The 24,025-nt window shown below is 53.5% G+C and overlaps 2 protein-coding genes across 54 annotated transcripts in view; one reads left to right on the forward strand and one right to left on the reverse strand.

The window, feature by feature from the left end:
- Positions 1 to 2,410: 2,410 nt before the first annotated feature.
- On the forward strand, positions 2,411 to 12,274 carry CYB5R2 (cytochrome b5 reductase 2). Of its 4 annotated transcripts, none has more exons than XM_008265625.5 (9): positions 2,411 to 2,582; positions 3,515 to 3,658; positions 3,888 to 3,960; positions 7,882 to 7,988; positions 8,285 to 8,414; positions 8,945 to 9,028; positions 9,656 to 9,741; positions 10,862 to 10,961; positions 11,840 to 12,274. In XM_008265625.5, the coding sequence occupies exons 1-9, from the start codon at positions 2,562 to 2,564 to the stop codon at positions 12,010 to 12,012; spliced, it is 918 nt and encodes a 305-aa protein (XP_008263847.4). In that variant the 5' UTR covers positions 2,411 to 2,561; the 3' UTR covers positions 12,013 to 12,274. The 4 variants fall into 4 exon arrangements, with proteins under 4 accessions (XP_008263847.4, XP_089185751.1, XP_089185750.1 ...); XM_002708781.6 differs by lacking the exon at positions 2,411 to 2,582 and adding an exon at positions 2,632 to 2,947; XM_089329625.1 differs by having other exon boundaries at positions 10,862 to 12,274.
- A 1,515-nt stretch (positions 12,275 to 13,789) lies between these two features.
- Positions 13,790 to 24,025, reverse strand: part of PPFIBP2 (PPFIB scaffold protein 2) — a 172,829-nt gene continuing 162,593 nt past the window's right edge. For 29 of the 50 annotated variants that reach the window (XM_089329466.1, XM_089329432.1, XM_089329493.1 and 26 more), the window contains 9 exons: positions 23,016 to 23,166; positions 22,641 to 22,752; positions 22,289 to 22,377; positions 21,797 to 21,919; positions 20,631 to 20,756; positions 19,769 to 19,957; positions 18,627 to 18,803; positions 16,386 to 16,451; positions 14,796 to 15,254 (listed from right to left, as the gene is read on the reverse strand). In XM_089329466.1, coding sequence (XP_089185592.1) covers positions 15,183 to 15,254; positions 16,386 to 16,451; positions 18,627 to 18,803; positions 19,769 to 19,957; positions 20,631 to 20,756; positions 21,797 to 21,919; positions 22,289 to 22,377; positions 22,641 to 22,752; positions 23,016 to 23,166 — 1,105 coding nt within the window. In that variant the 3' untranslated portion in view covers positions 14,796 to 15,182. Of the gene's footprint in view, positions 15,255 to 16,385; positions 16,452 to 18,052; positions 18,804 to 19,768; positions 19,958 to 20,630; positions 20,757 to 21,796; positions 21,920 to 22,288; positions 22,378 to 22,640; positions 22,753 to 23,015; positions 23,167 to 24,025 lie in introns of those variants that run through there. The other 21 variants (XR_016231805.1, XM_089329426.1, XM_089329424.1 and 18 more) reach the window with 4 other exon arrangements.

Genomic DNA, 24,025 nt, shown 5'->3' on the forward strand with positions numbered 1-24,025 from the left:
AACATCATTTGACACTTATTAGGTTGTCAGAATTAAGATATCAGAGTCAAGCATTTGGCACAAGGGTTAGATTCCATGTGACACACCCTTACCCCATATCAGAGTGCCTGAGTTAGAGTCTCAGCTCTGCTGCTTCCAATTCCAGCTACCTACTTATGTACCCTGTAAGAGGCAGCAGATGATGGCTAGAGTAGTTGGGTTCCTGCCACCCACATGGGCGACCTGCATTGAGTTCTGAGTTCCTGGCTTCAGCCTGGCTCAGTTTCAACTGTTGTGGGCATTTGGGGAGTGAACTAATAAATGGAAGATCTTTCTGTATATGTCTACTTCTACCCCTTTGGTTTCAAATGAAAATGAGAATAAAGATTTTAAAAAAATTAAGATATCTGACAATAATATTCTGGCACCTGTAGATGTTAGGGGAGGCATCCACCACATGTGTCTGTGCTGGTGTGTCTTGTGAGTGTGGGTTAGTGTGTTATGGGGTTTTTTCCCACTAAATTCCTGTGTTGAAGTTCTAACCTTCAATGCCACTGAACGTGACCTTATTTGGAGCTAGGGTCTTCACAGAGGCAGTCAAGTTAAAGAGATCAATGTGGATCCTAATTCAGTATGACTAACATCTATATAAAAGGGGAAATTTTAACAAAGGAACATACATGGGGGAAGACTATGTGAAAGAGAATACACCATCCACAAAACCTAAGACAGGGGGCTGGCACTGTGGTGCAGCAGGTAAAGCTGCAGCCTGCAGTGCCAGTATCCCCTATGGACGCAGGTTTGAGTCCCAGCTCTCCACTTCCAATCCAGCTCTCTGCTATGGCCTGGGAAAGCAGTCGAAGATGGCCCAAGTCCTTGGGCCCCTGCACCCACATGGTAGACAGGAAGAAGCTCCTGGCTCCTGGCTTTGGTTTGGTGCAGCTCCAGCCATTGCAGCCATTTGGGGAGTGAACCAGAGGATGGGAGACCTCTCTCTCATCATTTTCTATTGCTTTAACAAAATATCTGACACTGACCAGTTTACAAAGGAAAGAAGTTGGGGGGCCGGTGCTGTGGCACAGCAGGTTAAGCCTTAGCCTGCAGCGCCAGCATCCTATATGGGTGACTGTTCAAGTCCCAGCTGTTCCATCTCCAATACAGCTCTCTGCTAATGTGCCTGGGAAAGCAGTGGAGGATGGCACACGTCCCTGGGCCCATGCACCCATGTGGGAGACCTGGAGGAGGCTCCTGGCTCCTGTCTTAGGCCTGCCCAGCCCCAATCATTGCAGCTATTTGGGGAGGGAACCAGTGCTGGCATCCCATATGGGCACAGGTTCAAATCTGGCTGCTCTACTTCCAATCTAGCTCCCTGTTACTGTGCCTGGGAAAGATGGTCTAAGTCCTTGGGCCTCTGCACCCACATGGGAGACCCAGATGATGCTCTTGTCTCCTGGCTTTGGCCTGGCCCAGCCCTGAACATTGTAGCCATTTGGGGAGTGAACCAATGAATGGAATCTCAATCTGTCTCTCTTTCTGCATCTCTGCCTTTCAAATAAATCTTTAAAAAAAAAAAAAAAGAAGTTAGCTTTTGGGTCACCCTTCTAGGAAGTCTAAGAGAATGGCCTGGCACCTGGTCTGCTTGTGCTGCTTCATGCGAGGTAGGAAGCTGAGGGCAAGAGGGCCGTGTGCAAAAGACCAACCAGGAGCCTTCCAACCGGCTCTGGCTGCAACTACTCCAGTCCTGTGTAAGAATGCATTCCTGTGGGAATGGCCATCTTCACTCTGAGTGTTTCACCCCAACACCTCCCACCAGGCCCTGCCTCCTAACACTGCCGCATGGAGGAAGTGAGTCTCAGGATGAATTTTGGTGGGGACTAACCGTTTGTAAATCATAGCATACCCCTCGTGCCTTGAGGCAATAGAGGCCTGTTTAAACCACCCGGAGTGCAGTCGTGTGTTACGGCCAAAGTAGGTGGGGGCCGTGTCTTTGCTTCTGTCTCACCCAAGCCCCAGAGGCGAGGATTTACCTTTACCAACGGAAACTCACTGCCAAGAGCCCGGTACCCACCCATGCCTCCTGGTTACTGGCCACCGTCCACAACTAGGAGGTGTAGGAAGGACTGAAATCTGCAATTCATCACACCTTCCACCGGGGCCCCACCTGGCAAACACCTGCGAGGCGGGTTGAATGAACGGGTGGAGTGCTCCGGGCCCTTAGCTAGCACTCCCTCCTCCAGCCTTGCCACAGCTTCATCAGGCCAGGACCCAGCTTCCACGGCGGGGGCCAACTGATAGGAAGGTGGCACGGCGACCAGGAGGCCCGCGACTCACCGCGCTGCGGTCTGGCCCGGTACTGCGCGCGGCCCTGGGGGCAGGGCTGGACGGGAGCCGGCACCACGCGCCAGAAAGAACCTTCCGACCCGGCCCCTCTGCGAGGAGTCAGCCGCCGAGGTCCAGCCGCCGCCGCTGCCACCCGCCTCCGCCGGCGCTGGGCGCGCGTCTCCCGGCTTCAGCGCCGCTCGCCGTCCTCCAGGCGGCGCTGCCCGCGCCCAGGACTCCCCGGCCCGCCCCGGTTCGACGACATGTTGGGCATCTCCCTCCGGGTGTGTCCGGCGAGGGCGGCGCCGGGGCCGGGCGGGCCGGGCGGGAAGAGGCCGGGGGCGCGGAGACCGGCAGGGGCCCGGCAAATGTCCGACGGGACCCCCGGCAGCCGGAACGGGGTTGGGGGCAGTGAGGCGCAGGCCGGCGTTGGCCGCGGGCGGGAGCGGGAGCGGGCGCGGGCGCTGGGCTGGGCTGGGCGGGCGGCGGATTCCGAGGAGGCGTGGTCCGGGCCACGGGCGCTCGCTCCCGCCGGCATTGCCCACATCGGTCTGATCTGACTTGGGTCCGGGAATGAACTGGCAGGCCTTGCGGGGCGCGGTGGCGTAGCTGGGGTCGGATGCAGGGAGGCTGGCAGAGCCCCTGGCAGGTGAGTGCTCAGGCGGCTTCCTCGCCTGGCCTGCCGGAAGAATGTAGGTGAGCCCCAGGGCCTTAAGATCCTGGAGCACCCCGTGGTCAGGGCTGCCCATCTTTCCCGACCCCTCCCTAGCCTGACCGGAACTGGATTGGGAGGTTGGGAGAGGATGAGTCCTGTCCCCAGCGCTGCTGTGGGCCACAAGTACCCTGGGAGGGCACAGCACCCACATGGCGTCCTCATTCCAGACTGGAAGTCATGTAATTCACCTCTCCACCTCAAGGAAGGGACTCCTAGCATTTGTCCTCTCGGCTGTTACCCAGATGAAGGGATTTGGGCAGGAGGGGCCTGGTGACGTTGCCACTCCTGGGCCGTGTGTCCGCCCTGGACCAGGGAGCCAGAAACATCTGGTCTGTGTGACCTGCAGCTGACCGTTCCCTCGCGCTCTGCTTGTCTAATGCGGCAGTACCTGTCGCTCTGCCTATTTCTATCCCGCACAGCCCAGCTTCTGTGCATCTGGCCTGACCCCTCCCCTGCCCACAGCAGGCAAGCCCTGAAGTCCTTTGCTTACCCTGTCTGCAGGACCCGAGCCTGCTCCTCGCCATCACTGTTATTGGGGTCACGGTGCTGCTGGTGGCTTTGAAGACCATGGGTTCCAGAAAGAAAGAGCTTATCACCTTACAGGACCCCGATGCCAAGTACCCGCTGCCCTTGATTGAGAAAGAGGTAACGGTCAGCCTGCCCCCTGCCCTGGCTGGGGAGGGAGAGAGGAGGAATGCAGCCTTGGAGGCGGGGCGGGCAGTCAGAGGTGTCATGGCCTCAAGTTGCCTCCCACTGCCCTTTTTGTGTGCTCTGGGAAGGCTGCAGGTGGAACTCCTCTCCCAGGGATCCCAGCTGCCCATCAGGGCTGGCTCCTGGAAGGCTCAGAGAGTCAGCCTCTGTTTCCTTTCATTAGCACATCAACCACAACACCCGGAGGTTCCGCTTCGGACTGCCCTCGCCGGAGCATATCTTAGGGCTTCCTGTAGGTGAGCCGGGTTTGGGGTCACCCCTGGGACTGGGGCCTTTGGGAGCTAGGTGCTCTGGTGCTGTCAGCTGGAAAGCTGCAGCGTTCCAATTTCCTGAGGTATGGAGGTTGCGGTGTGAATCAAGGAGGTTGGCCTAGGGGGTGGTACTGGCCCTTTTGGGCTGACACAAAAGTGGTATTTCAATGGACATTGAGAAGAAGTGAGCCTAAAGTCAGAAGGTCTAAAGATCTCATCAGAGGTCCCTTGCTGGGTAACCTTAGGCAAGTCCCTCAACCTCTCTGAGCCTTGGTCTATAACATGGGATTGCCCAGACCTGCAAGCCTGTATCACTTGGGTTATAGTGAGGGTCATGTGATTGACAGATGTGAACATTCGGAGATGGAGAACTGCTATTGTCTACAAGTCAGGGGAAAGGCCCAGAATGGGTGGGGGTGCAGGAGGGAGTCGGGTGCCCAACCACTGCTACCACACGGATTCTCTGCACTGGCTTCAGACCCACACGAGGAGGGGCCCACCGTGGATTCCGGCCCTAGCAGGGTGAGAGCTCCGATTATCCCATCTCTGACCTGTAATGCCGCTAGACGGCTGAGTCAGTCTTAGTGAGGCAGAAAAGCTCTGCGAGACCCAGGGTGGGGTAGGTGTCCAGAGCAGCTTTGTACAATGCTACTGCTGCCTCCGAATCCACAGCATGCCTGCCTTAGACAGGGGCCCTGAAAAGTTCATGGAAAATGTGTATGATGAAAAAACTATGCATGGGTTTCACAATTTTTTTGCACCAACATAAACTTGTTTATAAAATATTTATTTGAAAGGAAGAGGGAAGAAAGGGAGGAAGATAGTAGGAAGAAAAGAAAACAAAAAGAAATGAAAAAGTCCTGCATCTGCTGGTTCACTCTCCAAATGGCTGCAATAGCCAGGGCTGGGCCAGGCTGAAGCCAGGAGCCTGAAACTCCATCCTAGTCTCCCACATGGGTGGCAGGGGCCTAAACATTTGAGCCATCTTCCAGTGTCTCCCCAGGCACGTTAGCAGGGTCAGAAGAGGAGCAGCTGAGACTTGAATCGGCGCCCATATGGGATGTTGGCATTGCAGGCTGAGGCTTGATTCCTGAATTACTAATTAGCCCCAACTTCCCTGTTTTCAATGTTTATCAATTTATTCATCTACTTGAAAGGCAGAGTGAGAGACAGAGAAATTGAGATCGATCCACTGATTCACTCTTCAAACGCCTCTAACAGACAGGTTTGGACCAGGGCAAAGCCAGGAGCACAGAATTCCGTCTGGGCCTCCCACGTAGGTGGCAGGGCTCCAAGCACTTGAGCCATCATCTACTGCCTGCCAGGATGTCTCAGCAGGAAACTAGATCAGAAATGACACTACAGTATGGGATGTGGACCCCATAGACTTATCTTTTAATTCTATTTTCCACAAACTTTTTGAAGTGCCCTCATATACACAGGAAAAAATCTTGACCACAGCTCTGTTGACATTACACCAAGCAGCCAGCCAGCCCCTAGCCTCCTTGCAGCTCTTTCTCACTCCCTTTCCAAGTGTGAGCGCTCAGTGTCATGCTGCCTTCCAGCCCTCTGCCTGGCCTCCCAGGCCAGTCCTGCAGCCAGGAAGCCTGAAAGACGGGGGGCCGGTGCTGTGGCAGAGCAGGTAAAACTGCCACCTGCAATGCTGGCCTCCTGCATGGGCTCTGGTTCAAGTCCTGGTTGCTCTACTTCCAATCCAGCTCCCTGCTAATGGCCAGGGAAGGCAGCAGAATTGGCCCAAGTGCTTGGGCTGCCACACCCATGTGGGAAACCTGGAGGAAGCTCCTGGCTCCTGGCTTCAGATCCGCCCAGCTCCAGCCATTGCAGCCATTTGGGGAGTGAACCAGTGGAAGGAAGACATATTCTCTCTCTCTCTCAAATAAATAAATATTTTTAAAAAATGAAAACCCTGGGTTGGGCATTTAGCACAGTGATTAAGACCTAGCTTGGAGTACTTGCATTCCTGTATTGGAGAACCTGGGTTTGAGTCCTGGCCACAGTCTCAGTTCCAGCTCCCTGCTAATGTGCACCCTGGGAGGCAGCAGATGATCATTCCAGCACAGTGGTCCCTGTCACCCATGTGGGAGACCCAGACTGAGTTCCTGCCTCCTGACTTTGGCCTGGCCCAGCTCAGCTGTTGCAGGCATTTGGGGAGTATACCAGCAGATGGAAAATCTCCGTCTGCCTTTCAAATAAAATAAATATTTTTAAAAAAATTTTTAAAGCATGAAAAACCTTGAGAAATAAGGTGTCTTAGAAATTGCCTTGACCTGCTTGCTCCTCAGCCCTGGTGCAGGCAGTGCAAACGAGGTAATTTTGAGGCTTCTGGGAGTCTGATGTGAGGACTCAGAGATTGCCCATGCTTGCCAGCTTGGCTGCAGTGACACCAGTTAGATGTGGGGTCCAAGGGACCTGCCGATAGCCCCACTTTCCCTGGGGGCACCTCCAGGCCAGGCCCAGGTTGGCTGCATCTGAAAGAGCTTTCCAGGCGGCCGGCTTTAGGATAACTGTCCTAGGAAGGCTCGCCTCGGGCACTTGTTCCTGAGTCCCTGGTGCTGGCCACACCCTGGCCAGTGGTGGAGCCAGTGTCTGGACCTCAGGCTTTGGGCCACCTCAAAGGCCGTGGCTGTGCTCCTGAGGCAAATTCAGGGACCCCCCTCAGTGCTCCACCTTACCTGCTTTCCTTCCTTCCTTCCTTCTTTCCTCCCTCCCTCCCTCCCTCCCTCCTCTTCTCCCTTGGTCTCGGGCTCCTAGGTCTGTTTCTGTCTGCTGTCTGTTCCATCTTCCTTGTCTGTTGACCAACTTCCTGTGCCTGCTGCCTTACTCCCTCAGAAACTGGCAGAGTCTCCTCTGGCTTCTAGCCCTTAGCATCTCGATTGCAGCGCCAGTCCTTGTCGCTAACTGCCCTCGTCACTGAGGTCTCCAGCTCAGATGTCGCAGAAGTGTGAGAGCTCAGCCCGTCACCTGGCCCCGGGCTGCAATCACAACCCGCAGGTCTCTGGCCACACCTAGGCTGGAGGTGCAGAATGTCATGGTTCAGACTTCACTGCTGCCCCCCAGAGGAGCCCTGGGCCAGGAAGACACGATAGCATGCTGTGTCATAGCCTTGGTCTCTTGCAGGATCTGTGAGCTTAGACCTGCTCTGTACCAGGATTCGGATGAGGTAGCTGTGATGTATTTGCAGACCCCAGCGAGACACCCAGCTTAGGAAGAAATGGGTTTGTCAAGGCAAATGTGTTTTAAGGGAAATACTCCTTTTGGTTGTTTTTAATACTCTCCAACTTTTTTTTTTTTTTTTTTTTTGACAGGCAGAGTTAGACTGTGAGAGAGAGAGACAGAGAGAAAGGTCTTCCTTCCATTGGTTCACCCCCAAAATGGCCACTACGGCCGGCGCGCTGCGTGGATGCGAAGCCAGGAGCCAGGAGCCTCCTCCTGGTCTCCCATGCGGGTGCAGGGCCCAAGGACTTGGGCCATCCTCCACTGTCTTCCCAGGCCACAGCAGAGAACTGGACTGGAAGAGGAGCAACCGGGACTAGAACCCAGGGTGCCAGCACCGCAGGCGGACGATTAGCCTAGTGAGCCATGGTGCCGGCCCAATACCCTCCAACTTTAATTAGCTCTTCTTTATCCACAAATTACACCATGATCATGTTTGGATAGATGCATCATCCCCGTTTTACAAAGGAAGAGATCAAAACCCAGAGAGATGAACTGACTTGCCTAGGGTAGCACATGGAGTGTTGAGGATCCAGGCCTCCTGATTTGGGGCTCCTTCCCTCTCATCCACTCCACTCTGTGCCCCTCACCAAAGCCCAGTCCTTTATGGGATCCCGGAGGGTTCTGTAAGCCGGCCATGCCCACACCTAACACTTGATGCCTTTTCTGTAGGTAACTATGTCCACCTCTTGGCCAAAATTGATGATGAGTTGGTGGTGAGGGCTTACACGCCTGTCTCCAGCGATGATGACCATGGCTTTGTGGACTTAATTATAAAGGTACACTGTGCCCACCACGTCCAGCTGCCTCATGCTCATAAGCCTGTGGAGGGTGGCAGGGTGGAAGGGCAGTGCTTTTTCCCTGGGAGGACGAATACCCTGTCCCTGGCTTTCCAGCAGTGTTACCTTACAGTGAAGCTACAGTTAACTTGGTGGTGCCTTTGGGGATTGCTTACACCAGCTGGGAGCAGAGCAGCTGCTCCACAGGGCTTCGCATGGCAAAGGCATTTCTCAGTGTGTGGGTCTTGTGCAGACGGTGCTGTAGGGTGTGAAAACTTCACTGTCTTGTTTTTCAGATCTACTTCAAAAATGTTCACCCCCGTTATCCTGAAGGAGGAAAGATGACTCAGTATTTGGAGAATATGAAAATTGGGGACACCATTCTTTTTCGAGGGCCAAATGGGCGCCTGTTCTACAATGGGCCAGGTACTGGGACTGCCAGTAGCCAGTGGGGCGGGATGGGGGGGGGGGACTCCTGTAGTGGTTCCATTATTCTAGAACATTCCTCAGATCTGAGTCACATAGGCTTGTCCTTAAAGTCTTCATACAATCACACATAAATTCATTTACAACCACACCTATCATTCACACACCCATTTCATGAGATTCTAAGCACAGTGCCGAGCATGTGAAGGGCGCCAGCTAAAGTGAACAACAGATGCATGGGAGGCGTTCACACTCATCCATTTTGTCAGAGAGTCATCACTTATTCATCCCCTGCTGCGGGTGAGGAATGTTCTCTGAGGTTCCATATTGACCTCGGTTTGCTGCTCCACTTGTGCAGGGGTGCACTGGGCTGTCCAGGGAGATCACAGTGGCCTGCTTCTATGGCTGCAAATTGTGCATCCAATCCCCTAGGGGGACACGCCTCCTGGGGGTCCCAAGGAAAGTCAGTGACCTTTTGCAGGCTCTCAGGCAAGAGCTGCAGAGGTCAAAAGCATCCTCTATGTTTCCAGGGAATCTTGGAATCAAACAATACAAAACAAGCGAGCCTGAAAAGAAACTGGTCCATCACCTGGGAATGATTGCTGGGGGTACAGGTAAGAGGCACCTGGGGGTTTCATCCAGAGGGTGAGCTGACGTTGGAATCATTTGATGCTGGGAGGGACAGCGTGAGAGGCTCCTCCCCTAACGGTTGTGGTGGGAATGTGGAATCAGTGACAGGTCTTAAAATTGCCTGTATGCCTTGCTCTGCTTAACCAACAAGATGACTGCCCAGGAGCCAGGGGGGGTCTCTCAAATCATGCTGGGAGTGGGCACAGGCCCTCCTGTAGCCTCCCAAGAGCTCATGGCTCCAATTCCAGCCTGACTCTCCCATCTCTGGGAAGGAAGACCTCTCAGAAGAGAACTGAGCCTTTCAGGAGACATGTAATGTGCCAGACACCGTCACAGGCACTGGTAAAACAGTCACACTTACCAGCCCTTTATTCTGTTTTACAAATGAGGACAACAGAGAGCTCAAAATGCTCTTTCCATCATGTGAAAATGAGAAAGTGTTTCTGACTTAGGGTCACGTCAGGCAGGAAAACCAAAATGAGGGGCTGTGTCAGGGACGGAAGTGAGAAAGTGTCATTGGGACCATGGCAGATGGTGAAGCCGCTGCACACAGGCCAGGCAGTGGCATCAGAGCAGGGAGAAAGCTGGCCTGCCCGTTCACTGTGTTGCAGGCATCACGCCCATGCTGCAGCTCATTCGCCACATCACCAAGAACCCCAAGGACAGGACCAAGATGTCCCTCATCTTTGCCAACCAGGTCAGTTCTGCCGAGTCAGCCCTGAGCTTGCAGTGGGAGCATGGAATGTTCGCTGAGCTGGGCTCTGCATTCAGTCCTCTCCCATTGATTGAGCGCACGCTGCTTGGGTGCCTGCGGCTGTGGGAGGCCTCTGTGGGCTCAGCTCGAGCCACTGGCAGCCGAGGAAGCTGAGTGCAAGCTCATTTTTTCTGCTTGTTTTTATTTAACTCTTCCATCTCCCTGGCCAGCCCTGAGCACTGAGCTCGCCTTCCTAACCTGCACTTCTATGTTCCTCTCAGTATAAAATCATAAACGCCCTCCATGGAAATGTTGGGGAATACAGAAGAACATAAATATCTTACTTGTCTTCTTTCTGTAAATGTAATGTATTTGCATGTATACATATATATATTCATCTATACTGTTGATAGATGATTTTGATTTTACTCAACATTACTACACAGGCAATTTTTTTAAAAAACACTTTGTAAATATTTTCTTAATAGTCTCTATCACAATGCATTCTAAGTGACCAAAGCTCCTACATTCTGGTTACTTTCAGTTCTCACAGATATAAATTGTAGTGATGAGTACTTGTGCCTAGTCTTGATTACTGCTAGATTTTCTTAAACAGAACCCCAGGAGTGGAATTATTGGGCCTGGAATCCTGAAGCGGTGCGCGGTCCAGGTCCTCTGTGTACTAGCTCTGAGCCTGTGATGAGTGACTTTAGCTTTGGTCCTCTTTTCTCCAAGTTGAGCTCCACAAGTCTTCCGCCTCCTTCAGATCTCTGGTGTCCTACCATGTGGCTTCCCTACCCCCGTTCATGTCTGCTGGAGGGCCCCAGGCCTGCAACTGTTCCCATTGGGTTTGCCACGTCTGCAGCTCGGTGTGGATGTTTGAGGGGGGAATCGGGCCCTCTGGGCAAAGCCAGCCCACAGCTCTACAACTCCATCCTCAAGAGAGGGTTTGATCTGCAGAGCAGCTGCCTGAACCCTGGTTTCCCAGGAGTCTGCAACCAGCACTCAGGCTAAAGTGGTGACAGCGTGGGTAGGAGGTGGCATCTTGTGTCGTGCGCTCAGCCTGGGAAGCAAAACAGGCTGCCCCTGGAGGAGCTTGACTAGTGTTCCTTTTTTTTCCTAGACAGAGGAGGATATCTTGGTGAGAAAGGAGCTTGAAGACATTTCCAGGACTCATCTAGACCAGTTCAACCTGTGGTACACCCTGGACAGGCCGCCTCTTGGTACTGGGATTCCCACTGCCGTCACCTTCAGGGCTCAGCTCTGGCCCTTGAGCAACTTCAAGGACTGGCTTCTGTTGTTTTGTTTGTTTTTGAGGACAGGGCGGGGGTGGTGGTGTGCAACTCTGGGCTCTGGCTTCCCATGGGAGATGGGAGGATTTGGGATGACCTGCTTATAAGGGCAGTCAGGGGAGGTATCTGCTATCAGCAGCATTCTACCCATTGCACTGAACATCAGCAGAGACAGTGAGCCACTGGGCTGCCCTGAACACCCACCCCTCACAGCCATCACACACTGCATGCAATAGGACCACTGGACCCTTCACTCACGCCACCATTCATGCCACCACACCCCTCATGAGGCACCTCAGTGGCCAGCAGTCCCCCATGCTGAGCTCTGGACAGCTGCTGCAGCCCCTCACCAGCATCCAGCAACCACCATACCCGTGTGCAAGGTGCACCCTTCCCCTCGCACACTGGCTCGTCATCCAGCTCACTGCCCAGAAGAGGGCTGTGCCTGACCGGGCAGTTCCGCAGCACCACAAACTACCCTGAGTGCCTCCACCCCATGGATACTGGGGGTACTGAGTTCACCAGCCTTGGCAGTACTTACAACAGGCAGACACCAGCAGGGGCTTGGTGCCAGCAGGGAGCCTGGTGTTGGGTAAATGCTGCAGGTAGGGCTGAGACCCTCATGCCTCACATCCTCTACTTCTTGGACTGAGAAACAGCAATGCCACTACTTCTAAAACTTTGTAAATCAACAGTGCCTCCTGCCTGGTTGAGCAAGGAAGCAAAGTTGGGGGGCAGGGGGTGGGCGGCAGGAAGTCGCAGTCAGGGACTTGACCGGGCACCCACAGCCTTTTCCTGCTTCCTTTCAGGCTGGAAGTACAGCTCGGGCTATGTTACTGCTGACATGATCAAGGAGCACCTCCCCGCTCCTGGGAAGTACACGCTCATCCTGGTGTGTGGCCCGCCACCTCTGATCCAGACAGCCGCTCATCCCAACCTGGAGAAGCTGGGTTATACCAAGGACATGATCTTTACCTACTAATGCTCCCTGCGCCCTTCCCACACTTGTCGGGCCCCTTTCATCCGCTTCGCAGCGAGGCTGGCTTCACCACGTTAATCTGAGACGTTTTCAGAAATGCCTTGGCATTCCCCCTTGGGCACACACGCCGGCTCTCCTCAAGATAGGTTCAAAGGGCTGGAAGCAAAGCGTCATCTGAGGCCTCCTTGTGTGGAGGCTGGGAGGAGCTCTGTTTCTGTATCTTTCTCCATGGTTTAGTGAAATAAACTTAAGCACATAGCAGGTAGTCCACGAGGCACTGGCTCTGTGGAGGACCTGCTAGGCCATCAGGAGGCCTTGGCCTGCTCTGCCTGGGAATTGGCTCCTACAGGCCAAGGAGGGGGTCAGAACTGGCACCAGTGTTACAGCAGAATTCCAGAAGAATCCAAGTGGGGCTCCATCAACTCCTAATCACCTCTCTCGAACTTCCTGGCTCCAAGGTACTCTGCTTTTATTGTCATACGTAGTAGAGGACTCGGACACCCTCCATGGACACACTTCCTTTGGTTGTGGGAGACCCTTGGGATGGGGATGGGTTTGAAACACACATCAGGGCAGCGAATGCACAGGGTAGGTGGGCTTCAGGATCCATTCCAGACTCCCTACACGTTGCAGGGATGATGGATGCAAAGAGTGCATTTTTTTAACATCCTCAAAGTGAAGGCTGTGTCCTGGAAGGCCAGGGTAGAGATGGGAGTGGTTAATATGGAAGCTTCTCAATTTACAGTTAGCTCCAAAAACATGTGCCATAAATCCTTCCTAATAGCTAAGCCCAAATGATAGAGGTGACCGCTATTGCTATCTGCTGTTCTTGGCCAGAGGACACGGCTGCCCTCCACCTGTGAGTTCAGAATCCTGACAAGCCAGAATCTGTGGGGAATTTGCTCATTCAGCCAGCAGGTGGCAGAGCTGGCTTAAGCCTGAGTCTGCTTCATTCCAGGTCATTGGCCTGTTCACAAAAACTGGCCTAACAGCAGCAATGTGAACTTGGTGTCACTGGCTTTATTTTACTGTGTGTGTGTATGTGTGTGTGTCTGTCTGTCTGTCTGTAGGCAGAGCTGTAGGAAGCTCTCTGCAGGAGAGCGTGTCTTGCCCACGGTAGCCAAACACAGGGATGGTCTCACACACAGCCTGTGGGAGGGCAGGGGCAGCCAGCTTTCACCTCCCCACCTGTTCGGTGCCTCCTCAGGGCAGATCCTGCCCTCAGATGTTTTCTGAAATGCAAATCTGAGCACGCTTGCCATTTGCTTAAACTCTCGCTGCGTTCACTCTGATCCATCTCCAGGACACGGCCCAGGGGCCTGGCTTATGTGGCCTTTCTGGATCTGGCTCCTGCTCACCTCAGCAGATTCTCCTCTTCCCTGAGCCCCCCATTCTCATCCCTTTCTCTAGCGAAGTGGTTCTCAAATGGGGGGAGTTTTGTCTCTCCAGGGAACATCTGACAAAAACTGGAGACACTTGGGCTGTCACAGCTAGAAGAGGGTTGCTGCTAGCATCTAGAAGGTGAGGACCAAGGCTATACCGCCTCCTTCACTGAGTTACGCAGCCCAAATGACGGGCGCGCAGAGGCTGAGGAACCCTGCTCTAGTCTCACCAACTGCTGACAGTTGCTGGGTGCGGGGGGCAAGTCCATCTGCCTGGAGGCCCTGCCCCTCTGGCATACCTGGGGAAGCATGCTTAGCATGCACAATCCAAGTGTCACTCTTCCGTAGAGCCTCTCAGACTCCTACCCCAGACCCCCTTAAACATGACAACTTGCTCCTTTGGGCCGCAGAGACATCTATTAGAGCATCTGTCACATTCAGCACACACCCTGGAAGCACCTGAGGCCTGTGCGCCCCTGGAAGCACCCGAGGCAGGGACTGTGGCATTCATGCCTGTATCTCCGGCCCCTCCCCAGCCTTTCCAGGAGTGGAAGGTACTTAGCACACCTGGGAAGGAGTGGGTGGGGCCCTAGGAGCGTGGACCTCCTGAGCAGGTTGAGGACTAGGACTGGGCCAGCCCACAGCGGGGACTCAGCGAGTTGGTGCTGAGGGTGGACATGGAATGACCATGCCTCACTTCAAGGTGACCTGTGATGTGCACAGGCTCAAGGGCAGACGCAGCACTGTCACACAGTCGACCTTCAACTAGAACATGCATGCAGGCCTCCCGAAAGAGAAGCTATACAGGGCCTGGCCTCTATCTCTGGTGATTCTGCAACTGAGGAGTTCTGAGCAGAAAGACAACCGGCATCCAGCAGTGCTGTGGGGAGGCCCCCTGGTGAGAACAGCGCTGACCAATGTGGGGCTGGGGGCACGGAGACCAGCTGCAGTGATCCAGTGAAAGAGGACACCGGACCTAGAGGGTGGGGGGAGAGGCAGGGGAGGGAACTCTCTGGGGACTCTGGAGAAGCAACAGGCTTGTTTGGGAAGATGCTGAATTGCTATGGAAATGTGTTGCATTTAGGATCACCAAGGGCCTCCCACTAGGGGGAGCTGTTTAACCAGACATTACACCTGCAGCTGCTGAGGGAAGGCCTGGGAAACTGGGTGTGCTGTGTGTGCCAGCTGTGTGCACGTGTGCATTGGGGATGCACACACACACACTGCAGATGCGGGTAGCTGGAGAGCAGCCAGGGCGGCAGGAAAGGAATCACAGTGCTCTTGGCCTGCTCTCACCCTGAATACCCCGACATGGCCAGAGCTCTGTGTGCAAACATACCCCCGTGGGAAGCAGCCCCGAAGGTCCCCGTTATTTCACCCAGCAGTCACTGCAGGACATCAGAATGCCTGTTTCCGGCAGAGGCTTTATGAACTCACACTTCCTCCCCTTTGGTGTGAGGGCCTCCCGGCTGTCCCTGGGAACAGAAGAAGCCATTGAGTCTGTGTTGACAGCTCACTGCTCTCCCTTCAGAAGTGCGCTGTGGTCCACATAGAAAAGTACAAAAGGTATAAAAGCTGCAGTGAGGGGCACAGCACAACTGAAAACACACAGGGGCACGGGGGCACCTCCTGGACACCTGTCCACAGCTCTGCTTCGCTCCTGTGGACACCCCGTCTGAGAGGCCCAGCCTGCAACTTCGAGGCTCTACGGGTGGCCGCGCGCCAGCTCCCACTGAAGCCAAGACGCGGGGCCCTGCACGTGCCTCTCTGGGCTCTCGGCCACGAGGAACGTCATCTCCACTCATCAGAGTCCGGAGCAGCCAGGCGAGAGTCGTTCAGCAGCTGGTCCTGGCTCAGCAGGGTCTGAAAGGACACAGCCAAAGGCGCAGTTTAACAGGGTTTTGGTCACGGCTGTTCAGGGGGCAGCCATTGGGAAGCAGAGGGCACTGGGTGTGGTCTCTGACAGTGGTAACTGTCAGGTCATGGCGTCTCAGGGACCCTGGTATTAGGTCAGAATAGATACTACTATCAAGATAAACAGCTTGTCTTAGAGGTAAAGTTGCTATTTCAAGGTCACCAAAAACCTGTTAAAGACTCTAAGGGCACAAGGTAGACAGATTCATTTCAGTGTGTGAGTCAGAAATAAATTGAATACAAATGATCTTGCTTGGGTTCAGGGCCACTCCTGTGCTGGCTTTGATATAGGCTCAATGTTCCTTAGCACAGCAGCCAGCAAAGAGTGGAGATGGGGCTTCCATATGTACAGACCAGATGATGCAGCCGATGGGCTCAGTGATGGGACCTCCAGGGATAAAAGGGCCCTGGGAAGTTAGGGGGCCTCAAACACACATCACTGCCAGCCTGGGTCTGCCTATAAGCATTACCAGGAGGATATTATTTGCCTGCTTTATGGGAAACTATGCCACGGCTCAGAAAGAGGGAGCGAGACACACACAGGCAAGGTCCCAGAGCTACTGAAAATCAGAGCAGGGGCTTGAACCAGGTCTGCTTCCCTCTAACCTACTGCTCTTCCTCCGAGCCCAAGCTGCGCCCTTGGCATGGTCTGCACTCTCGACCACACCAGGATGCACCCACATGCCTGTGATCTCCATGAAGCCAGTGACGTGAGAGGAAAGGCGCATCTCATGGGAAGGGGGCTGGGCAGTAACCGCTAGGCCAGAGTGCAGGCCTGGCTTTGGGCTGACTGGCCAGTGATCCAGAGCTTCCGAGCACCTGGGTTTCCTCAAAGCTCTGAGACTGTGGCGAGGACCCGAGACGCGGCACGCTTAGCCGGCTTCTTCTCCAGCCCAGTACCAGGCCAGCACAGAGGGCCACTGGGCTGCTTTCTGCCTCATGACCGGCTCAGGCGCAGGCTCTGATCCCAGCGCCCAGCACCATCCTGTGCTCTCCCCACGCCGTGGCACCGCCACACCAACCTCACTGCCCACAGCCGTGCGCCCTAGTCCTATTGCAGGGAGAGGGTGACGGTCCTACCGTAAGGCGGTGAATGTCTTGGGAGAGGAGCCCTATCTGCGTCACAGTGCCTTCCGAAGGTGCCATCTGTAAAATGGGCACAGGCTGGTCAGCGCCATCGAGCCAGCTTGCGATTCAGAGATAGCATGCAAGTCCAGTCCTGCCGGGGCCTGGCTTCTCCAAGGCATGCTTCCCTACAGGAACGGGCAAGAAGGGTGCCAGGCCCCGACGAGTAATGGGTGGGTGGGGCACATGCTGCTTCTGTCCCTGGGGAAAGGCACCCAGCATCCTGCATGCACTCTCTCTCCTTGGGCTCCACTTGTCGCCAGCACTTGATACAGAGAGGCAGGGCCCAGGCCTGTCAAAAACAGCTCTTCTGCTAATATTCAGGGTCCCAGCTATTTCCAGGAGCAGAGAGCAGTGGGGACGAAGGCTTTCAGGATGCTGAACAGGCTGTCAGTTCCTGGGTACCAACAGGATTCCAGACACCGGTGCCCAGACACTGGCATGGGTGGGCATTCTCAGGAAGCTGCTCATGGGGGCGCCTCTCGCCTCCTGTATGCCTGCTCCTTCTTCCCCAAACGCACTTAGACACTGGAGATTTGGAAGCATCCCCTGTAGATTTCGAGGACCAACTATAACCCCTTGTTTTAGAGGTGGGAAAATTGAGGTCCACAGAAACACGACGTGCTCAGGGCAGCGCAGAGAACTCGTGGCCAAACAATTCCATGCAGGGTTTGCAAACAGGCACATGCACAGACTCTCTCACCAGGACATGGAAAGAAGGGACAAAGCCCATCCCGGCTGGCTCTCCGACTACCGTGGCCAGGCCAGGGACCAGCCCTGAGGAGCACGTTGCTCATTGGCCCTGGGTACCAGGATCAGACAGCAGAGATGCCAGCTGCTGAGCCTGTGTCCACATCTCTCAGCAGCTGGACTTCAGGGGAGGTGGCAGCCTGTAGGACCAGGTCAGGCCCCAGGCTGCTGATAGCTCAAGAATGAAATCTCAGCACAGATCCTTCTGGGATAGAATCGGAGTGCCACGGTGAGGTCACCAGGCCCTGTCTCGCCATCTAGACAATTATGACGCCGTTATTCTTTCACAGATGAGGCCCAGAGGAACTGGGGAAGCCAAAAGCCTCCCTGGGGCAAACTGGAATCCAAAGTGCAGAAGCCCAGACTGGCACGGTGTATCTCTCCGTCAGTCCCTAGCCAGACAGGGCCCATCTGGAGGACCCATTATCAGCAAGGCAGCCTCTAAATTAAGAGGACAGACCGGACCCAGCAGCGACGGATCAGCGGCTGCAGAGTTACGGAAAGCTGGCAAAGCCCAGCAAAGACCAGAGCCCGGCACAGCCGCCCTCTCTTCCCCACCACCCATCACCCACATGGCTGACACAGGACAGAGGCGCCCTGCAGTCAGGCTTGTGTCAGACTCGAGGCTCCCCTCTGCTTCAGGGAGGGAGGGAGTGCCTGAGGCATTGGGCCCCAGAACTCTGAAGGATGCAAGGTGTGTTGGGGGGGCTCTTCACTCTATCCATGCCCCCACCTCCGGAAAATTCTGAGTATGCCCCTGGCCAAGGACTATGTTTGATGCCATTGGCTCTCAAGCTGTGTGATCAGTAAGAATCCTTCTGCAGACACACCCAGCTTTCTTCCCCCAACCAGATTAAGGGTATGTGGCACTGTTTACTTTCTACATAAATATTGTTTTTATTACCAGAAGGAAGCGACCACCTCTGTCATAAGGCACAACACAATTACACTGTCACTGCGGCAGAAATCCCTGCTGCTTGTTCCTTCGACCTTGGCCAAGACTCTGTGACCCACAGGCCTAAGGCACTTGAACTTTTCCCTCAACAAAAGCACAGGGGAGGAGCCTGAGGGTTGAGCCCCTTGGGGTTGTCCATGGTCTCTGAACCTGGGTCCGAGTTCACGTGTTTCCACTGGTGCTGGAGACGGGCATTAAGAATTACTAAAAACGTCTGTAAAAGCATCTTTAGGAGCCTTTCCTCCTGATCCACCTTTGGTGGCAGTCCCCAAAGGAGCCTGGCTCCTTTGCAGAGGTGTAACTCCAGAGTCTGGCCACCTCGGGGCCGGAAGAGAGTCTTATCCGGGGGGATGCGATTGCTGGAATGTTCTCTGCAAGTCATGCACGTGTGCAGGGGGTGAGGTGCAGTTACATGTGACACACGCAGTGTTACTGTGAGCTCTCAGGGTGCACACGGGCAGGTGACAAGGGCATCAACTAATCTGTCCCACCTGGTCCAGCCCATCCAGTTCAGGGGAATCAAGGGGACTGAGGCCCCGGTAGCCACCGTAGACTCTGTGACTGTCACCAACGCCAACACTGGGCTCCATTGGGCAAATGTAGTCTGTTGATTCATCAAACTTCTTTTTTCTTATGTTTCCAAAATGTGAAAATCCTAGTTTCTTTGGCTGAAACAGAACAAATGCAAGATTTTGAGAAGCAGATTACCAAGGCAGTGTGCAGAGATGACCGATGGTGTTATTTAAAAGTGGGCCCAGAAGAAAGGAATAAGCCAAGCTGCTTCTAGAAGAACAGAACAGAACTCCTATAGGCAGCCTCTGTGCTGGGGAAAGGCTCCTCCAAGCCCCTGTGCCTGATACTCATGCCCTGCTGCCCAACAGATGGACGAGGAGTCCCTGCAGAGTGTCACGGTCGGTACTCGTGCTGAGCAAGAGCACTTGCCTCACCACACAGGGGAGCACTTGCTTCCCCTCCATGCACCTGTGCCCTCGAGAGCCGCGCTGGATGGCCCCAGCTTGGCTTTTCGCCTTTCCTAAGTTTGCCCAGCACTGTCTGGTTTCACTCCTCAGTCACTTGCTGTCCTGTTCTCCTAGGAAGGATGTCTGGTTATGAGACATAGCTGGCCCTGCAGTGCCAACATGCTACCAGGGGCAGGCCCAGCCTGGCCTCCAGAGACTGTGTGTGTAGGCCTGTGGTCAGAAAAGGACATGGCATTAGAACAAGGTAGGCTAGGCAGGGGCACTTGGATGACCTGGAGACCTCTGCACAGCTGCATGTTGACCAGCTCACAGAACAAGACAAGCGAGACCAAGAGCCCACAGCATTGGAGCACGCTGACAGGAGGCACTGAAGGGCACCCGGACTTTGCAAGATAAACCCCAGCAACACTGATGTGACGGATGAGCTCCCAGCCACCTATGAGCCGATGCTGCCTTCACGTGGTTTCTGTGCAAAGAAACCAGCACTGTCTTCCTTGGACTCAAAGATAGGGGGACCTGCAGCAGAAGCTGAGGCTGCCCCTAGTCCAGGCCGCGCCTGCTGGTGTGGCTCCCGATGTCAGGCCAGCAGCTGTCCAACATGAAGACCAGAAGGCAGGCTGCCAGGGCTTCCCAGAAAGGGTCTCACAACTCACCCGGACTTTGGCTGTGGTGGTCAGCGGTGTGTAAGCCGGGGAGGCTATTTTCTCACGCTTTTCCTGTTCAGCTTCGGGACTGATCAGGGCATTGAATTTGGTGGTCAGGTGGCGCCTGAGAAGCGTCTTTTGTGGAGGGATATTCAGAAGCATAGCCAGAGTGTCCCCTGTGAAACGTGGCTCCAGGATCTAAAAAGAAACATGAGAGAAACTTGGCCGTGGCGACCGTTTGTGGACAGCACTAGTGGGTGACACTGGGCAATCGGGAGCAGGGCTACAGCTCCTCCACCTCCTCTCTGCCCCATTCCCTCTGTCTATCAGGCACCAAGGCTGGCTCTGAGCAGGCATCAGTCCATTTGTTGACTGGCCAACTTGTGTTCCCGGGCCGGCAGAGAATGGGGCTCTCTCGGATAAATGCTACCTCCCAGAGTCTTCTCTGCATGACACCCAAGCCACCCTCCCTCATTTCCCCCTGGCTCTGCCACTTGACAGACCTGAGTGGTAATAAGAGACCATCTCAGGGCAAGCAGGAAGTTCTATTTTGATGGCCTGTCCCTTACATCCCCAGCCCCCGTGTGCCTCTGGGACCAAGTGGAGCTGCCTTGGTTAAGGGTTAATCCTCCTGCAACCCCACTGTGGTGGAATCCTCTAGGTCTCTTGCTTTGGAAATCCCTCCACAAGCCATCTTGTTTCCACAAGGTGTATTAATTCTCAACCACAAATTATCAAACACTCTGAGACTCTGAAATATACAAGGGTTTCAGATAACCCGCATGGAATTTCTATCTGGTCCTTTAGAACTGAGTTTCCGAAGACTCCCACGAACACCAGGGCAGATGGGCATGCCCAAAGAGCCACTCACAATGAGACCTCCATGGACGCCACTCCCTCGAAGGTTGGGGGCATACTCCGCCAGGTCCACTGATCGCAACCACTCCATCACCCTGTGGTTGGACCACTGCACCACTTCTGAAGGAGAAAGGTTACTCTGTGAGAGGGATAAGGAGAAGAAAGTTAGGCTTCACAAGGTCTCACCAATGGTCTCCTGTGGAGTCACCCCCGGATGTCTCACCAGAATAAAAGACCCCTATGCCCAGTGACCCAGGGCAGCCAGATCACCAGCCTGAGAGCCTTCCCTGGGCCCAAGGGAGAGAGTTCTCACTGAATCCTGTGGGATCTTCCTTACTGAGATTTCTGAATCCAGAATCTTATTTCTCTCTCAATTTCTGGTTAACTTTGAGACAAATAAAGGAAGGCAAACAACTCAGTCATTCAATGAGACAACAGAACTCTAAAGATGATGGTTAATTATGAACTGAGTTGTTTGCACATTTGTAAAAGATCTCCCTGGTGTGGCCAAATGTGTGAGGGAGCACACATTAAGATCAACACGCTCAGCACTGTGCCGGACACACACACGACATTCAACACAGATTTGATGAACAGGGAGAAACAGGAGATGGTGGGCAGAGGCAGGCATTTTTAATCCCTTAGGAAGCTGAGTTCATCTTTTTTTTTTTTTAAAAAGATTTATTTTTTTGAAAGGCAGTGTTACAAAGGGCCTGTGTACCTGGCCTGTAGGTCAGTTACTCTTGTACCTACAGATAAGGAAACCTACTGTGAAGTGCCTGGCTCCTTACTGACCCCTCTCCCCTCACTCTCTTCTGGCTCTCCCCTCCTACGTCCACCTCGACACTCAACTTTCCACTGACTTTGCGTTTCCCTCTCCTTGGCACCATTCCCCCAACTTCTTTAATCATTGTGATGACTTTGACAGACCTGTTGCTACTGTCTGCTAGCCAGCCCACAGTATGTGTCTCCCCAAGAGAGGGTGGCAGCCAGGAAGTCTAGGAGCTGCTAGGAGACACAAAGGACATGCATCCAAGGGAGTCTAGCACAGGAAAGAATCCCACGTGCTGAGGTCCAACGTGAAGCCATTTTGTGAGGACGCTACCCTTGCTGCCTCACACAGCATACTGTAGGTGTCCTGGCTCAGGGCTACCTGGATAAAGGCCAGCCAGCCCTCACCTCATCCGCTGGTCGCCGGTGCAGGCAGTGCGGGTTGAACTTGTTGACATGCAGCACGTGAATGGCACACTTGATGCTGAGATGATGTAGCTGGCTGGTGACTTTTAAGAAGAGTAGATCATTCTGGAAGAGAAAGTTTGGCTGGTGAAGCAAAGTTGCCAGTGGGAAGGTCTTTCCCAAACCAAACACAGCAAGTCTGAATGCAGAATCATGTTATCGCGTTGACTCCCTCATTTTCTGGTTAACTTTAGGTTGAACAAATGAGGGCATATAGTTACTCATTCAGGAAAGTGCACATGGACACACCAAACACTTTCTCATCACAAAGATTTCTATTCTGTTGCTGGGGACCTCTTACATGACAAATGATATAAATTCAAGGCTGTAAGAATATGAGGGAGGAGGTTGAGTTGAGTTTGAAGCACCACCACAGTTACAACTGAACTGAGTTCTCACAGGAACAATGGAAATATTTACAGAAAAAATCCTCACCACAGTTAGATATTGCAGCATTCGTCCATCAACTCTGGATTCATGAAACTGGTCCTTGTACTGGGGTAAGCCTATGTCATCAAGCCACCCTGCAAAATCAGGACTCATAAGAATAGCAGAATGCAGATGCCTTGTGCTCCCATCCTGACTCCATCACCAGAAAAACCACAAAAAAAAAAAAAAAACAAAAAACCTAGCCAAGCATCATTTTGAAGTTTACTTCTGTTCCCCAAAAGGTTTAGTAATCAGCTGACTTTCATAACAAAAAACCTGGCTTGAATACATTCAACAGTGAAAGACTTTACATTGGGAACTGCCAGAACCTACTTAATACACATATGCCTGTCCTTACGTGTCACCCAGATGTGGTCTAGCAGCGCAGACTTCTCCTCCTGCTTGGTGTTGATGGCTTTCACTGCCAAAACCAGTTTCTTTCTGTGAAGTGGGTGCTTAATTCCTAGCTCCTGAAATTAGAGCAAGAAGACCACAGGTAGAACTTTGGCAGGTAAGTTGGCCCTGAGCAGATGCTGTGGCTCAGTGGAGATGCTGGGACAGGGTGACAGTGCACCTCTGCACAAAGTCCCAGGAGGTCAACCTTCAGTTCTGGGGCTCTCTCAGTCTCCTCTCCCTCTGTCCAAGCCCTTGTATGTGGTGGAGAGGGACCCTCACCTCCCCATGCACTGGTCTGGGGAGAATGGGGACCTTCTCACCCAAGCTCAGCCCTTACCTTTTCCATATCCTGAGGCGTGGCTGTCAGTAGTGTATGGCCAGAAGTCACCCACTGCCTGGCAAAGATCACATACTGAGCCAGGCCGAAGTCCTCCAGCCACGCACATACTCGCTCTGTGCTCCACTGGGCAAAGGGGGCATTGGCGTCACTGGGAAGCAAGAAGACAGCAAGCTACCTTCAGCAGGCAAGCCTGAGCTTCTGAACATAACAAAGTCTCATGAGAGAGGGACTGTTTTTTAATGAACTGTGGGACTGAGCTGAACAACATTTTATTACAACTCACCCAGATGAACTACATAGGCTGTAAAATTTCCTTGCTAACACACGGTCTGAATTTCACATCTCCAGCTCCCTGGAGCATGGAGAGCCTAGACGATCCTCAGGAGTCTGTATTTCCGTGCTACAGGTCCACGTATGCCACACACATCACAGACTCAGAGTGTGGGCCTATAGGAGGAAGACCCACAAAATAATATTCCTTCAACAAGGACCAACACTATTTTTAGGAAAACTCACAGAAAACTAGGAAGAGGATCAGTTCTCTAATATTAAAAAACAAAACAACAATGAAAAAAAAAAAATCCAGGGGCCAGCATGGTGGTGTAGCAGGTTAAGTCACTGCCTGTGATGCTAGCAGTCCATGGGAGCACTGGTTTGAGTCCCAGCTCCACTTGTGATCCAGCTTCCTGCTAATGTGCTGGGAAAGCAGTAGATGATCAGGCCTTGGCTTCCACGTGGGAGACCCATATGGAGTTTTAGTTTTCTGGCTCCAGCCTGGCCCAGCCTGGGCCATTGTGGCCTTTTGGGGGTGTGAACCAGTGAATGGAAGATATTCTCTCCCCACCCCCTAGTCACTTTGCCTTTCAAATAAAATAAATCTTAGAAAAACAAAATCAAAGCCTAAACTCACTCCATCAACAATTAGCTAACACCTAATTTATCCATGAGACACTAGGGGTATCCACAGTAAAGTCAGTAACATTAAAGTCAGTAACTCATTATTAAAA

Source organism: Oryctolagus cuniculus, chromosome 1, assembly GCF_051225735.1.
Source record: "Oryctolagus cuniculus isolate XC-2025 breed Fujian yellow rabbit chromosome 1, ASM5122573v1, whole genome shotgun sequence".
Lineage (NCBI taxonomy): Eukaryota > Metazoa > Chordata > Mammalia > Lagomorpha > Leporidae > Oryctolagus > Oryctolagus cuniculus.

Coding starts and splice junctions, on each gene's coding strand:
- CYB5R2 (XM_089329624.1), top strand. CDS start 2,918: ATGCAGGGAGGCTGGCAGAGCCCCTGGCAG. Junction 9,029..9,655: donor AATGATTGCTGGGGGTACAG/GTAAGAGGCACC, acceptor ACTGTGTTGCAG/GCATCACGCCCATGCTGCAG. Junction 9,742..10,861: donor CCCTCATCTTTGCCAACCAG/GTCAGTTCTGCC, acceptor TTTTTTTCCTAG/ACAGAGGAGGATATCTTGGT.